Raw genomic sequence first — 15133 nt, 5'->3', positions numbered from 1 at the left:
TGTCCCACGGGCTTAGATATCTTTACACTAATGCCCACAGCATGAGAAATAAACAAGATAACAGGAACTCCTAGCACAACAAAACAGTTGCGAAATATGAAGCAGACAAGGTAATAGGGAGTGTTGTGGATGTAGCATATCTTGATTTCAGTAAGGCCTTCGACAAAGTCCCTCATGACCTTCTTGCAAGCAAACTAGTCAAATGTGGGCTAGGCAAAACTATGGTTAGGTGAATCTGTAATTGGTTAAGTGATCAAACCCAAAGGGTGCTCACCAATGGTTCCACTTCATCTTGGAAAGAAGTGACTAGTGGAGTGCCACAGGGTTTGGTCCTGGGCCCAGTCCTGTTCATCATCTTTATTGATTACTTGAATGAAGATTTAGAGGGCAATGTCGATCATGTTTGCAGACGACACCAAATTAGGAGTGATAGCTAATACTCCAGATGACAGGATCTGGATTCAAAATGATCTTGACAGATTAGAGAGCTGGGCCAAAACTAACAAAATGAATTTTAATAAGGACAAATGTAAGATACTCCACTTAGGCAGAAAAAAAATGAAATACAAAGATACAGTATAAGTGATGCCTGGCTTAACAAGAGTCCATGTGAAAAAGATCTTGAAGTCTTCATGGACAACAAGTTGAACATGAGCCTACAGTGTGATGTAGCAGCTAAAATAGCCAATGGGATTTTGAGCTGCATCTAAAGGAGTATATTGCCTAGATCGAGGGAAGTCATGGTACCTTTGTATTCTGCTTTGGTTAGACCTCACTTGGAACATTGTGTCCAGTTCTGGGCACCACAGTTCAAAAGAGATATTGACAAGCTGGAAGGTGTCCAGAGGAAGGCCACTAAAACGATCAAATGTCTGGAGACCATACCCTATGAGGAGCATCTTAAAGAACTGGTATGTTTCGTCTGCAGAAGAGAAGGTTGAGAAGAGACATTATAGCCATGTGTAAATATGTGAAAGGGCATCATAAGGAAGAGGGAGCAGGCTTGTTTTCTGCTGTTCTTGAAACTAGGACTTGGAACAATGGGTTCAAATTACAGGAAATGGGATTCCACCTGAACATTAGGAAGAACTTAATGACCGTATGAGCTGTTCAACAGTGGAACACTCTGTCTTGGGGTGTGGTGGAAGCTCCTTCCTTGGAAGCTTTTAAACGGAGGCTGGATGGCCATCTGTCAGGAATACTTTGATTGTGCTTTTCCTGCATGGCAGGACATTGGACTTGATAGCCCATGTGGTCTCTTCCAACTCTATTATTATATGATTCTTCATGTTTCCATTGAATCATATCCCCTCTATATCAAGAATACCCATTGTGAAGAAGGCATGGAACCCATTTTCTGCTCTAAAAGAAGTATCTGAATTTTTTCTGACTGGAAGCATGAACAATGCGTAATTTTGCCGAGAACCAAGATCTGGGTCTTCCTCCAATAAACTTTCCTTCTCCATTATGCTTCCTTATAGGTACAACTACCTGGAATGAAGTGGGTGGATAATCACAAAGGTGTCTTCAATGTGGAAGTTCTGGCAGTCTCTTCTGTCCACACTCAGGTAAAAGAGTGAGGAGGAGAAAGCAAGGGTTGGGTTCAGTTGAGTAGTCTTTATGGAGTTTTCATTCCTCTATCAGCATTCTCTGCAGTACTTTAACTTGAGCCTTAAGAGGATCGCTAGCTCCCCTTTAGGCACCATACAGTTCCAAAGATCCTTGATCCCCCCCCCCCCAAAATATAATATTGTTGGAAATCTAAAATCAGTTCTTTTTTCTCAGCCAGTATAATCAATAAATACTTCTTTGAGAAAATTAAATTTTCATTGGGTGCTTTAAATATATGAAAACTATGTGATTAAGGACTAGGATTCTGAACTGCACTGTCTGGCAATTTTTTTCTAATATATTCTAGCAATAATCTTAAATCCCACAGGAAATAAGATTGAGGAGATCCTGTACTTTTCCTTAATGCTGGAAACATATATAGTGGAATAGAATAGCTTTATTTGTCATTGTACTATTGCACAATAAAATTACATGCCTTCGCCCACACACACCACAAAACAACAAATCCATCCATTCACACCACCACCACACAACCCCCAATGCCACATCAATACAAAACCACAGTTCAACATAGCCACAGCTCTAGGATAAAAACTATCCTTCTGACTGTTTGTCCTTGTCTTTGTCACCCTGTACCATCTGCCAGATGGCAATAATTAAAAAACAAAGAATATGCCGGGTGAGATGGATCCCCAAGAATGCTCTAAGCTTTCTTAAGGCAGTAGGAATTATAAAGAGGGGAGAGGCAACCAGTGATTTGCTGTGCAGAACTGGTGACCCTTTGGAGCTCTTTCCTATCTGCCACTGTGCAGCTACCAAACTACTTCCTCTCAGCTGGTTGCTGAACTGGATTAGTGATATTGATAAGGATTTTGATTGTTGAGTTACAGCCTAAATAATCCATCCTTTGCCTTGCCAGGACCCATTCCTGGACAAGTTCTTCACTTTGATCCATGTGCTTGAAGAATATACCTTCCCCTTTCGGCTGAAGGATGTGATCCTAACAGAGAACAACATGGAATCAGAATTGAAATCTAGTGTGGGCAACCTTCGGGTGGCTAGCCTAGAGTCCCTAGTTGCCTTTAGCCACCAGATCCTCAACAAGTTGATCCAGCTCATTGTATATCCACCTGTCATCGCAGGACAGATTGGTGAGTGTCACAACATGTTCTCTTTGACACCATGTTTGTAGTTGGGTCCTTTTGCTTCACCTCTTGGCTAATTCACATGAAATTGCAGCATTCATATAAACAATATGAGGTGGACAAATCCTGGTACCTCTCACTTTTGGGACACTGTAGGAATGGAAATGTAGTAAGTGAAATCCTGTGAGTTTTGCCTATAACCCTTGGTATAAAGTAGAGGGATTTGTGTTCATAAAATGAGTCATCCTATAGGCAGAGAAGAGCCAGGAAGGACTCTTTTGTTCCACATGTAATTTGGATTGAGGTCCACAAGCAAAAACATTTTGTTTAGAAAAATTTGTTTGATTTTTCAGAAAGCATACAAAATGAGTAATAAATAGAAATAAAACACTATTATTCATGTCCAAGATGAATATTTTAATATTTCTCTTTGTAACACATTTTTTGTTCCTGGGTTATAAAATGTCATTTCCTAATTGGTTCTGTCATAAAAACATGTTAATTAAGTTAATTAAACTGCAAAAACTTTGTTTTGCCGAGACATCTTGCAGCACGTTTTGTTGCAGTTTTTCAATGAATATCTCATCAAGTCTCAACCTATTCAACATAATTTGTGGCAGCCTCAAAAATGAAGTTTCTGAAGTATAACAACTACTTTCAAAGTAGTATCACACAGTTAATCAGGAAATATCATTTTCAAATCAGGAACAGATTTTTTTCCCAATTTTATTACATAGTACTATACTATTAATGCAGTCTTTCTAAGGTGATTTAGAAACCTATGTTCTTCATAGTCTCTGTGAATCACACAAATGGATTTTACCTTTTCTTGGTTTCCTGGTCTGCTACTGTGTGCAGGGACCTGAGAATTTAGGCTGGAAGTGTGCTGGATAGCCACATGAAAGGTGAGCAGGGCTGCCACCAAAATGCTTTAGACAGATGCAAATAATGCACAATGCAAGTGCATGATAAAACAGACATAAACTATAACACTATTAAAATCCATATAACAATTTACACACAGGTAAATACAGATTAAAACTACCAATAAAATGCAGGTTAAAATTCAATAGTTAAAACTTGACTGGGTAGACCTGCCAAAAGAAATGGGTATTCAGTTGTGTCTTAAATTCTGACAGATGATTTAACATTTGAATTTCTTCCGACAAGTCCATACATAGCCTCAGGGCAGCCAATGAAAAGGTCCTCCTGGTGATGGTTGCCAGTTGGGTTGTGGCTTTTTGGAATAGCTGCCCCCCAGAGAACTCCAACCTCCTGCTTTCAGGTTGTCAGCCCACACAAAATAATGCAGGCATTGGGCAATAGAAGAGAAAAGGCAAAAAAATATATCCTTTACTCTTTGATGGCAATACCGTGTCAAGTCTTTTTTGCCTTTTATCTTCTATTGCCTACTGCTTGTGCTTGCATCATTTTGTGCGGAGTGACAACCAGAAAGCAGGAGTGGAAGCTGGATCTCAACAGTAATAATAAAATAAAGGAAAAGACAGGATACTGGGAGGAAAAAAGCCACTGGAATAAATGCTGATTACGTTGGAAGCAAGAACAAATGTCTTTTTCAAAAAAAAAGCATGGCAGAAGAAAGAGATGAATACAACCATATCTGTGTGAGATAGATTTCGGAAGCTCCTGTGAATACCCCAAAATGTGCATGCTCAAGTCCCTTATATAAAAAGATTAGAGGTGAGCTTGAATGCCACCAAATCCCTTCCACCACACCATATGCACTCTGAAGGTGGCAACTGCCTGCATGTGCAAACACATCCCTAGCCTTACTAGCTGTTCCCCGTGCTTGCTGTCCCTTACCGCCTGATCCCTCCCCCCCCCCACACACACACAGCCCGTGCCTGTTCTAAGCACCCCAGTTGCCACTTCATGCCAGATTCTTCCTCCCTGCCCTACCTCACCCCACGCTGATAACCACTCTGTCACTACTTCCCACTCTTTTCCCCCTTCTCTTTCTCTTTGTCCACTTCAGTGGCTTCTTCACCATCAGTGGGGGAGTGTAATTGAACATAATTTATTATTTTAATCTGTGATTGGTTGAATCTTTGCACCTGATGTGCATAAATAAGGAAGGTCCACTGTACACATAAACAAATATTACTTAGAATTCATTTTAGTGGATTTTCCCATCCTGTATTTGTTTCTTGTTTTCTTTTTTTCCCGTGTTGGAGCAGGCTCACACCCCTGCACTTTTCTCTCCTTGGCTCTTTTCAGTTAACTTGGGCCGTGCTGCCTTTGAAGCCATTGCTGTGATGGTGAACCAGATCCACAAGAGCCTGGAGAATAGCCAAGACCAACATGGTCGTAACCATCTCCTGGCCTCTTACATCTTCTATGTTTTTCGCCTGCCAGTTGCAGAGCTAAACTTGCCAGGTAGGTCTTGGTATTTATGCAGGAGAAGGAATGATGTTAAATGCTTTGCTTTACTTCATTTTAAACTGTATGCCTTTTCCCTTGGTCTGTAGTTCAGGGAGATAAATAGTTATCAGAGTTGAACAAAAAAAGTTGTTATGTGAACATCAAGAACCAGTGTGCACTAGGACTCTGGAGAACAGTATACAGACCCTTCATTGGCCATATAAAGCCACTGGGTGTCCTTGGGCAAGTCACACTGTCTCAGAATCACAAAGATGCAAAGGCGAATCTTCTGTGAACAAATCTTGCCGAGAAAATTCTGTGATAGGTTCAGCATAAGTCAGAAACAAATTGAAGGAATACAACAAAGGGCATTACAAACATTAAAGTTCTTTCCTTCATATGCTAATATTTGTTTATTAAGTAACGAGAACAGTGCATTCTTTTAATAGGCAAAATATGGACACTAATATTTTTTATTGTTGAAGGAAAGTCTTCATTTAACCAATCACTAAGGTTTCATTGCTTAAATATATTGTGAAGAGAGGTGGTCACACACCACATTCTGTGATGGGATGAACTCAAATAATAACTTTTGGCACATAGTTAAAAACTAACTTCAAAAACTAACAGTTGCTTCAGGGTTGGATTAAATAGAAGGTAAATGGAATTCCTCTCAGTCTTTGTGAGAAAGAGAAAGAGAAGAGTTTTCTTTAGCAATTGATAAAGAATAATTTGAAACTGGTTAGCAAATGCCATCTGACACTTTAACCTTTCTGAGAGTTTAAAATGAGCTTCCACTGGAGGGCAGAGTACTTTGTTTTTGTCCAAGGAAGCATGATGGCTATGATCTCATAATTGTGTAGATTAGAAAGGTCTCAGACTTTCTCTTGTTCTTCCATCCCCACCTACCTCTAGGTTTAGTTAGGTAAGTTTGGGGCTTACTACTATAGTTCTGTTAATTTATCTTCTGCCACTTCCTGGCCTGGTGCCAAGAGCAAGAAACACAGCTAATATTTGGTGCCTAAGAACAAGACAAATGGATAGAAAGTGTGGCTCTGTTTCTTCATGGGTTGCCAAGAGCCTCTGCTCAAAGGAGACCTGCATTTGCAACCTACAGTGAGTAATTTCCAACACCCCTAAGCTGGGAATGGTTGGATTCAGTGCAGATACAAGTAGTTGTGGACTTGGTTTAGTTGGCCTCTAGCACTGTTGATACCATCTGGTGTACAGAGAGGTAGAATTAATAATAATAATAATAATAATAAAGATGATGATGATTATGATGAAAGATATTCCACACAAAAATAGATAATTATCCAGCAAAAACAAGCAAATTATAAACACAGCAATGCTACTGAAACAGAGAGGAAAATTAGGAAGGATTGGAAAGAGTGAAAACTAGTACAACGGGAGGAAACAAGCATGGGAAGTATTTGTAAAATATGTTACAGCCAGGCCTCACCTGATGTTTGAGAAAAAGAGTCCTTCACTATAAATGTTCTATTCCAGCAAAAGGGGGGGGGGGGCTTCTAACAATAGGATGTGGAGACTAAAAGTAGGAATGGGATGACAGTGTGTAGTCTAATAATGGCTGTAGGAATTAATGATAATATAATGATAATAATACATTTATTATCCACCTCTCCTTGCGGCTCAAGGCAGGATGCAACATTGTTAAATGAAAGAGATGAAACTATTAAAATGCAAGATATAGAGTTAAAATGCAGGTTAAAATTCATTGATGAATACAGATTAAAATTTCCAAGTTAAAATTGACTGGGTAGTTCTGTGTCTTAAATTTTGACAGCTGATTTAGCTGTTGGATATCTTCCAGCAGATCATTCCACAGGCTTGGGGGACAGCCAAAGGTCCTCTGGGTGTTGATCGCCAGTTGGGTTCTGGCTGGATGAAGTAGACATATCCCTCAGAGTCCTAAGGGGCTATGGATTGTATGGGAGACGACAACCCTGTAGGTAACCCGGACCCAAGCCATGTAGGTCAAAATCATAATTTTATGCTTTGCCCTGAAATGAATTGACAGGTTAGTAATGTCACCCAGGGCGCCCCTATCCCATAGCAGTGTACATATTCAGGGCATCTCAGTGTGTTGCCATCTCTTTATATCCCTTGATTGAACCTTTTCATGCATATGTTTACAGAGCCTGGGATGCCACCCCAGAGTGGCCCCATCCAGTATGCCACCCTGTCCCGCACAACTGGACGCCCAGTCAGCCTTAATCTCTCTCGTTCCAAAAGCATCAGCAATAGCAACCCTGACCTGACCACCACCCCAAACTCCCCGGATGAGGAAGTTCAGAAGATCATAAGCAGCAAGGTAAGTCTTGAAGAATTGAGGCTGGGCCCTCTTGATTTCTCTCGTTGCCAGACTACCTGTTACAATTCCTACTGCCAGTGGGAGGAACAATAAGGGGTGATGGCCAATAGGTATTCATCAGTACCTGTACTATATGCACCTCAGGAATCTTGAAATGTAGTTGTATAGACAATGGAGCAGTCTTGGGACAACCACCTCATAAAAAAGACCAAGTGTAAACGAAATGACAAAACTAAACTGTAGACAATTCAGGGAAAGAGCTCTTCAAATTGGATTCCCACCTTTTCTGAATGCATTGCATTATCCTATAACATGTACACATTTACTAAACATTAATCTGTTCACATTTTACAGGAAATGATTTCCAAAGAGAGTGAGATCTGGGGCCCTACATTTGTTCTAATGGCACCTTCTGATGCAATATTTTACTGAAGTCTTAATATTATTTTTATTTTCTTCCTCATCTCTCCAATTGTTTCATTTCTTAAAATTAGAACAGTTGGACAATAACATTTCCAAATGGTTTTCAGTTTTAAGTCAAATAGTAACACTTAATGGAGAAGAATTAAAATAGTTGCCTCATTAAAACTAATAACTTTATTCCAGGTTAACTCACTATATACTGTGTGAAAGAGAGAGCCTTTGGCTTAAAAAGGGACTGTCAATTACATTCCACCAGCCCTTGCCATTATAGAGATTCATGAAAGATTAGAAGACTTCCAAATGACTCTGGAGGGCTGCAGTTGTCCACTTCTGACCTAATGGGGAAAATGAGGTTTACCAGATATCTACTTCATGAAGCTAAGCCCTTAGGACAACTAGAGAAAAACAATTTTCACACAATGCTTTACATGAATATAATCAGAAATCCAATTTGAGAAAGTTATCTTGTGAGCATACTTTGTGATCTGCCAAGAAGATGCTTCTTATATAGTCCAACCTTGTTGAAAGAAGCTCAGTTTTGTGACATTGTATCTGCTACAGAATAATTGTTTGTTTGATCTAGATGCAACTCTGCAGTCTGCGCATGGCAGGGAGACAGGCTGCCTAGTTTAACATGATGCTTTCTGATCTTAATTTGTGAGCAAAATGTAGAAAACTAAAATGTGTCACATCTCTTTAATGAGTAATAGGAAAAAATTAATTGTACTTTGAGGTAATTAAGGTTCTCTATGCAGTGATTTAAAAATGTAAAATACAAAGCACAAGCTATAATTAGAGGCAGCTCATAGTAAAATAATGATTAAATCAGCACTAACAATAGAAATACTACACAAATGTACAAACTGAAATTGGGCAGCAAATACTTTATATTTGGTGTCCATGTATTGTCTGCCTGGACCATAAAAAACTATGCCAGCCTCTTCCTAGTCCTTCTTTGTCTTTGTACCTGCTATGGATCTGTATTTTTGCATAGTGATGACTGTTCCAAGGTCAGATAACTGTGTGTTCTCTCTAAATGACAGGCACAGCATAGTGACCTTCTAGCTTCCATGACTTTGTTATGGAGTTATGGAGTAACTGAAATACTCCAAAGCAGTTGCATCAAGTGGCTCTTTCATGGATAAACCCCTTTCAGACAGGATTCTGATTGAGTGATCAAGTGGCAGGGGATAAAAATCTGGGCTTCTTCATAGTGGCAGTGTTCCAGAGGGTTGCAGGTAGACCCTACAAATGGTGAACTCCACTGGGCATAGGAAAAGGTAAAGGTTTTCTCCTGACATGAAGTCTGGTTGTGTCCGACTCTGGGGGTTGGTGCTCATCTCCATTTCTAAGCTGAAGATCCAGTGTTGTCCGTAGACACCTCTAAGGTCATATGATTGGCATGACTGCATGGAGCGCGGTTACCTTCCCGCCGAAACAGTACCTATTGATTCACTCACATTTGCATGTTTTCAAAGAAAATCTTCTGAGCCCCCTTCACCAGAACACTGTGGTTGTGGGAAACCAAGGGCAGAAGCCCAAGGTGGTATGTGCTCTATGCTTTGATTTACAACAAAAGAGAGCCTTTGTGTCAAATTGAGCCTTGGTGCTAACGTTTCTACTCCTTTGCCTATCCATCAAAGTTTGGGTGGTGGTCCCCTTCTTCTTCTAAATAGTAGCGGCAATGGTGCAGGTTTTCTGCATAATTTGGGCCCTCTTACTCTGATCTATGTGTCGCAGGTTTGATTATTTTATTTCCTTTCATGCTCTTCTTTTGCATACTACCTAGGGGATCGACCGCTCTCACTCCTGGGTCAACTCAGCTTATGCCCCGGGAGGCCCAAAGTCTGTGCTTCGCAGGAATCATCCGAACTCCAGCACGGACCTGAAGCAGGTGCCTTTCCTCTCCTATCCTTGAGCTTGGAGCTTCCCTTGCCTTCCTTCATTGACTTTGCTTGTAGGAGGGCAGCTGTAATTGCAGCCAGGTTAAGGTTCAAAAATAAGTTTCCTTAAAGACTGAAGTGACTAGCTATTGAACACAACATTTTTTTGGACATTTTTATGACATAGGAGCATTCTACGTAACTGATCTTTAAACTATTGCCAAATTTCCTTTCCTACTTCGAAATAATTGAATGCATTTTAGTTTTTAGAATAGCAGATCTGATTTTCCCAAAGAATGTCTCAGTAGCAGGAAGTGATGAAGTCTTCTATACCCAAGGACAGAGATATTTTAATTTTGTAAGCATTCAGGTCTGGCATTATCAGGGAAAGAGGTTTGTTTGCAAAAGTCTGCAAGGTCTTGTTTACTTTCATGATGCAACTTACAGTCTCTTGGCAGTGTAGAACACATTAAAAATAAAGAAGTTATAGTATGTTTTACTGAAGGTTAGAGTGACGTAGATCACATGGGACTAATGCAATACCCTCCATATTCATCAGGGCATGGTTTGGAGAATAGATATCATCAATCTCATAAGTGGCATGTGGTAACCATGGCCTTCAGATATTTTGGATTCTGTAAACCCAGCATGGCTAATAAAAAGAGGTGTTTGGAATTGTAGTTCCTATACATCTGGAACTCCGAAAATCTCTCACTCATGTTCTACTTTTCAGCTTGAACACTTTTCAAATTGACATACAAAGAAAATGATAAATGTATTGTATTTCTTCATATGTTAATTTGCAAGAGTTGATGTTACCTCTGAACAGATGGCTGCTTAAAGTATCAGTAAGATTCTTCTGTAAAAAGGTTGGGTGCAAGGAGCCCCCTGAGCTTTCTTCACTTTTAGGTTTGCTTTTCATCACTGTCAGGATTCACTGTACTGCATACTGGCATATCTACCCAGGTTGTATGAATACAGAAATAATGGGGGAAGGTAACAGATGTTACACAACTTGTAGAAAAATCTTTGAATTAGTTTCCATGGCTTTTATTTCAACCAATTGCTCTGTTTAACATCATTATAAAGACTTGATATGAAGTTTTGTGTTTTGTAACAGTTTTGTTAGTCTTAATAATAAATATTGCCTAGTTGCTGTATTGAGGAACTACCACGGAGCTCTCGCATCAGGTAAGAGAGCTAGGGTTTGCTTTAGTCCTCTCACATTCATTTAACTGCAAGACATCATAAATGCCTGTGCTTCTCCTAGGGACCTAAGGGAAGACAGCATTACAGATACTTGCTTAATTATCTTCTGCATGCCAGACCTATATTTTGTAGGACACCTTCAACCATTCTGAAGTGGTTTTCTTATTATTATTTTCTATATTATTAATCTTTCTATGCTGACTTTGTTGCTAAAAAGCCATCAGATGCAAAAATAAATAGCAATAAAATAGTATTCACTACAAAAAAATTCTTATTAATATAGGGTCAGCAGAACTCTGCAACAGTGCCATCTAATGGCATCTGTGTGGGTTGCAGATATTCACCTTTTTACCACTTTGTGGACTCTGGAAATCTGCACCCACCAATTTTTATGAAATAGGAAATGAGCTTCCCATCACTACTTGTTTTCACAAAAGTGTTCTTTGTGACCTAAAGCAGTGAGTAGTAGGGTGAATAGCATTTCAGTGGAGAAGTGTGCACTCTTGAGGCATGATTCTCTTTAATTTCCTGGCAGTTGAGAGTTCGGAAAGTGTACTCAGAGTACACTCCTCAAAATCTACATGTGGCTTGTAGGTTGCAAAACTTGGACTGTAGATAGTTAGTAGCCAACTTTTTAAGTACTCATAGATAAATGTAAAAACTCTATTGAAAACAACAGTTCAAAAAACCTGGGTTGAATTATCCACAGGCTAGTGTAAGTACTGTATCTTAGCACTTATTTGTTTAAAAGCCATTCTTTTCTCTTGAATTGAATGGCAAAAGGTGAGAGCTTAATCTTCCCCAGGAGAACCAAAAAGAAGCACTAACACTCTGCACTCTCTCCAATGTGGAACTGATTCTGGCCTTTTTGATTGCCTGGGTGGGGAAATAGAGGTGACTGGCCTCCCAAGGCAGTGATGGCATTGTCACCTCTCTGTGGATTGACCCTTGCCTTATTCATGGATCATATCTAAATCCAAAATTTTGGCCTCCAAACCTGTCCTCGACATACATATAAGGTCATCTTACAAATGAGTATATATGGTAAGGGTGAGTTTATTTAAATCCAAAATACAGTAGAGTCTCACTTATCCAAGCTAAATGGCCTGGCAGAAGCTTGGATAAGCGAATATCTTGGATAATAAGGAGGGATTAAGGAAAAGCCTATTAAACATCAAATTAGGTTATGGTTTGACAAATTAAGCACCAAAACATCATGTTTTACAACAAAATTGACAGAAAAAGCAGTTCAATACTCAGTAATGTTATGTTGTAATTACTGTATTTACGAATTTAGCACCAAAATATCACGATATATTGAAAACATTGACTACAAAAATGGCTTGGATAATCCAGAAACTTGGATAAGTGAGGCTTGGATAAGTGAGACTCTACTGTATAAGGATATACCTCCTAAGTGTTGCCTGAAGAATAGATTTCTCATTACTAAGCTGGAGAACAGTGCAACGCAAAAGAGGTAGGCAGGAGTATTGTGCCCCCTGCTTCTCCGGATGCATACCAAATGCTCGCCCTGTCTTTGTCATTGTCTCTGGCTGCTCATTGCTAAAGTGTATAACTTTTCTGACTGTGCTTTTTCTTTCTGTATTACCTATCACCTGTTCTCATTTATTTGCATGTATGTCTTAGGACATGGAGCTATAACTCTTTGATCAGCATCATGCTGCTGAGGCACCTAGTGGATTTGGTTTGCTTTCACATGAGGCTGGATACTTGTGACAGCACTTGAACATTTGTATGCTTGATCTGTTCAAAATATATCACATACATTTTGTAGTAATCCTCAAATCAGCCCTATGGGTTAGGGTAATATTCCCATATTACAGTGTGGAGCTGAAGTGGATGGCTAATGTTCCATCATTCATAGGCTGGGGATATGAGGCAAGTCACAGTATATAACCTGTGATCCAGAAGATCATAACATTTTAATTAAGGGAGAAGAAATATTTAAGTTTTCATGGTTAAAGGGAAAAGGCTTGCCTTTACCCCTTAAGCTTTTCACCTCCAGAAATAATGCCAATGATCTGACTGGTTTTGCTTATCTCTAATCAGACTTAGATTCTTTATATTTAGATCAGAGCTTTTCATATTTTTAACCTGTGCCTAGTGTACCTACAGGCCTCTTGTTGCATGTCACCAGAACAATTTTGTGTGCTTTTGCTTTCACTTTGCCTTAAAATTTGGTTCTGAAAGTTTCTTCTTTCATTTTTTAAAAATTCGTACTTCTTGTGGTTCTTTTCTAGGGATGTTTGCAAAATCTTTTGTGATGTTTCTAGGGCGAAACGTCTTTGTCATGGCCTTCACTTTGCTAGCCTTCCTGCTGTCAGGTCACCTTCACCCCATACCTGGCACACACTGTTTATTTACTTTTGGATGAATCAGTCAAGTATAATTAATCCCAGTAGGCAACTATTTGGCTATTGTGGACTGCTCATCTGCCTAGTTTGATATTGCACAAAACCAATTTAAACATTCTTCCTGTTCCCCACCCTGTGACAGCAATGTCATATGCATAAATAATGTGTGTATGTAGCACAGGTTGACCTCTTTTGGATTTCATATCAAATTTTGACTGAACTGTATTTTACCGTTATTTTAAAGCAAAATAACTTGTTAATTGACAATGATGTAAGGAAACGAGGTAACTTCAAACCATAGCTTGTGAAATTGTCTGGTTTCAGTAAACAGTTAAGAATGACACCATTATAGAGTTTGGATATGAAGCTGTGAAAGCAAATGCCCATGGCTCATGCACAGTAAATGAAACCATCCTTTGAGCTCTACCTTTGCATGTAATACCATAGTTCTGAGGTTGACAGAGGAACAAAGACTTGCTTGCCAGTTCTAGATGTTGGAGCAGATTGTTTTGGGGCTGTTCCAGTGGAATGAGGATAAATTGCACTTGCTACCCTTGCAATGCTTTTGCATGCTTCAATTTCCTGGATGGATAAACTCTTCTGTCCCCATGAAACTACCTTAACTCTTTTAGTTTAATTTGCTGGAGGAGAAGCTCTTCAGTCAACCACAGGGGATTTCAGAGCCTGACAGCCCGCTTGTCATTTCTGGTTTCCTCCTGCCTATTCTAACTGTGGACAAGGGCCCCAGAGCCAGGGGAAGGAGCAGCTTGGGGGCAGGAAGAAGCATTCAAGGGAATTTGAGTTGGGGGAGGCTGGGTAGGATGCCTGTAAGGCAGTGATTCTCAACCTATGGGTCTCCAGGTGTTTTGGCCTACAACTCCCAGAAATCCCAGTCAGTTTACCAGCTGTTAGGATTTCTGGGAGTTGAAGGCCAAAACATCTGGGGACCCACAGGTTGAGAACCACTGCTGTAAGGCATCAAATAAAAGAAAAGGGAAAGGGAGATATTGTTTAATTGTTTTGCTCAGTGGTTAAGCTTTCTGGATCTCGGCAGCACTGAGTAGAACATTCATGGGGTATCTTGAAATCTTCTGAGCAACAGCCTTGGGTCTGATTACCTGACAAATCCAACTTTCCTTGCTTTCAAGCAAAGTACCTTTGGCTTTCAGATTCTGGGCTGCCTCCTCAGGTAAGGAGGCCAGGCTGGTTTTCTTCAACTATCACCTTGCCATTTCTTCCATTCTGAGAAATACCCTCTTTACCACTATCGTGTCCTCTTCTTTTCTCTCTTGCTGCTCCTCATCTCACAGGCTGCAGAGCGAGCACCTAATCGTATCTCCTCCTATCTTGAGGGCTCCACTTTTCCTCCGGCCATCCCGATGAGACCAACGACCAGAAAGGTAGAGAAGGACTGGGAAGCTTCCCAGAAATATTTTCCGAGAAGTTAGACTTCAGCTATGATACGATGCACACTTGGGGAGTTAGTTGAATTTAACAGCATGACTTACTTCCCAAGAGACACACATAGTTTGGGGGCTGGTTGGCCTTTGGTGGAGAAAGAATTTGTGTTCTTTAACAATGTTGTGCGTACAGTGTTCCGTCACTAATCGCAGGTGTTACGTTCCAGGACCATCCGCAATAAGTGAAAATCCGCGAAGTAGGGACACTATATTTTAATGTTTATACATTAAACTACATTAGTAGTTATACACTATTTTAAGTCTTTATCAACCAATTATGTGTTGATAAATTGCCTCCTCCTCCTCCCGTTACAGCTTGGGCTCCTTTTCTCTCCCTTCGACTTCTCCT

At 40.0% G+C, this 15133-nt stretch overlaps 1 protein-coding gene across 8 annotated transcripts in view; it reads left to right on the top strand.

Moving 5' to 3' along the window:
- Nucleotides 1-15133, top strand: part of dock6 (dedicator of cytokinesis 6) — a 134264-nt gene that overhangs the window by 74579 nt on the left and 44552 nt on the right. For 6 of the 8 annotated variants that reach the window (XR_010003179.1, XM_008103781.3, XM_062971428.1 and 3 more), the window contains exons 19-24: nucleotides 1482-1568; nucleotides 2492-2723; nucleotides 4956-5114; nucleotides 7259-7434; nucleotides 9647-9751; nucleotides 14635-14724. Coding sequence is in view for 7 of the 8 variants with exons in the window: in XM_008103781.3 (XP_008101988.2) it covers nucleotides 1482-1568; nucleotides 2492-2723; nucleotides 4956-5114; nucleotides 7259-7434; nucleotides 9647-9751; nucleotides 14635-14724 (849 nt within the window). In the remaining variant the exon portion in view is untranslated. The remainder of the gene's footprint in view (nucleotides 1-1481; nucleotides 1569-2491; nucleotides 2724-4955; nucleotides 5115-7258; nucleotides 7435-9646; nucleotides 9752-14634; nucleotides 14725-15133) is intronic. The other 2 variants (XM_062971430.1, XM_062971429.1) reach the window with 2 other exon arrangements.

The sequence above is a fragment of the Anolis carolinensis genome, chromosome 2, assembly GCF_035594765.1.
Source record: "Anolis carolinensis isolate JA03-04 chromosome 2, rAnoCar3.1.pri, whole genome shotgun sequence".
NCBI lineage: Eukaryota > Metazoa > Chordata > Lepidosauria > Squamata > Dactyloidae > Anolis > Anolis carolinensis.
Note: the sequence above shows the minus strand (reverse complement) of the source record. Positions and strands in the feature narration are given on the sequence as shown.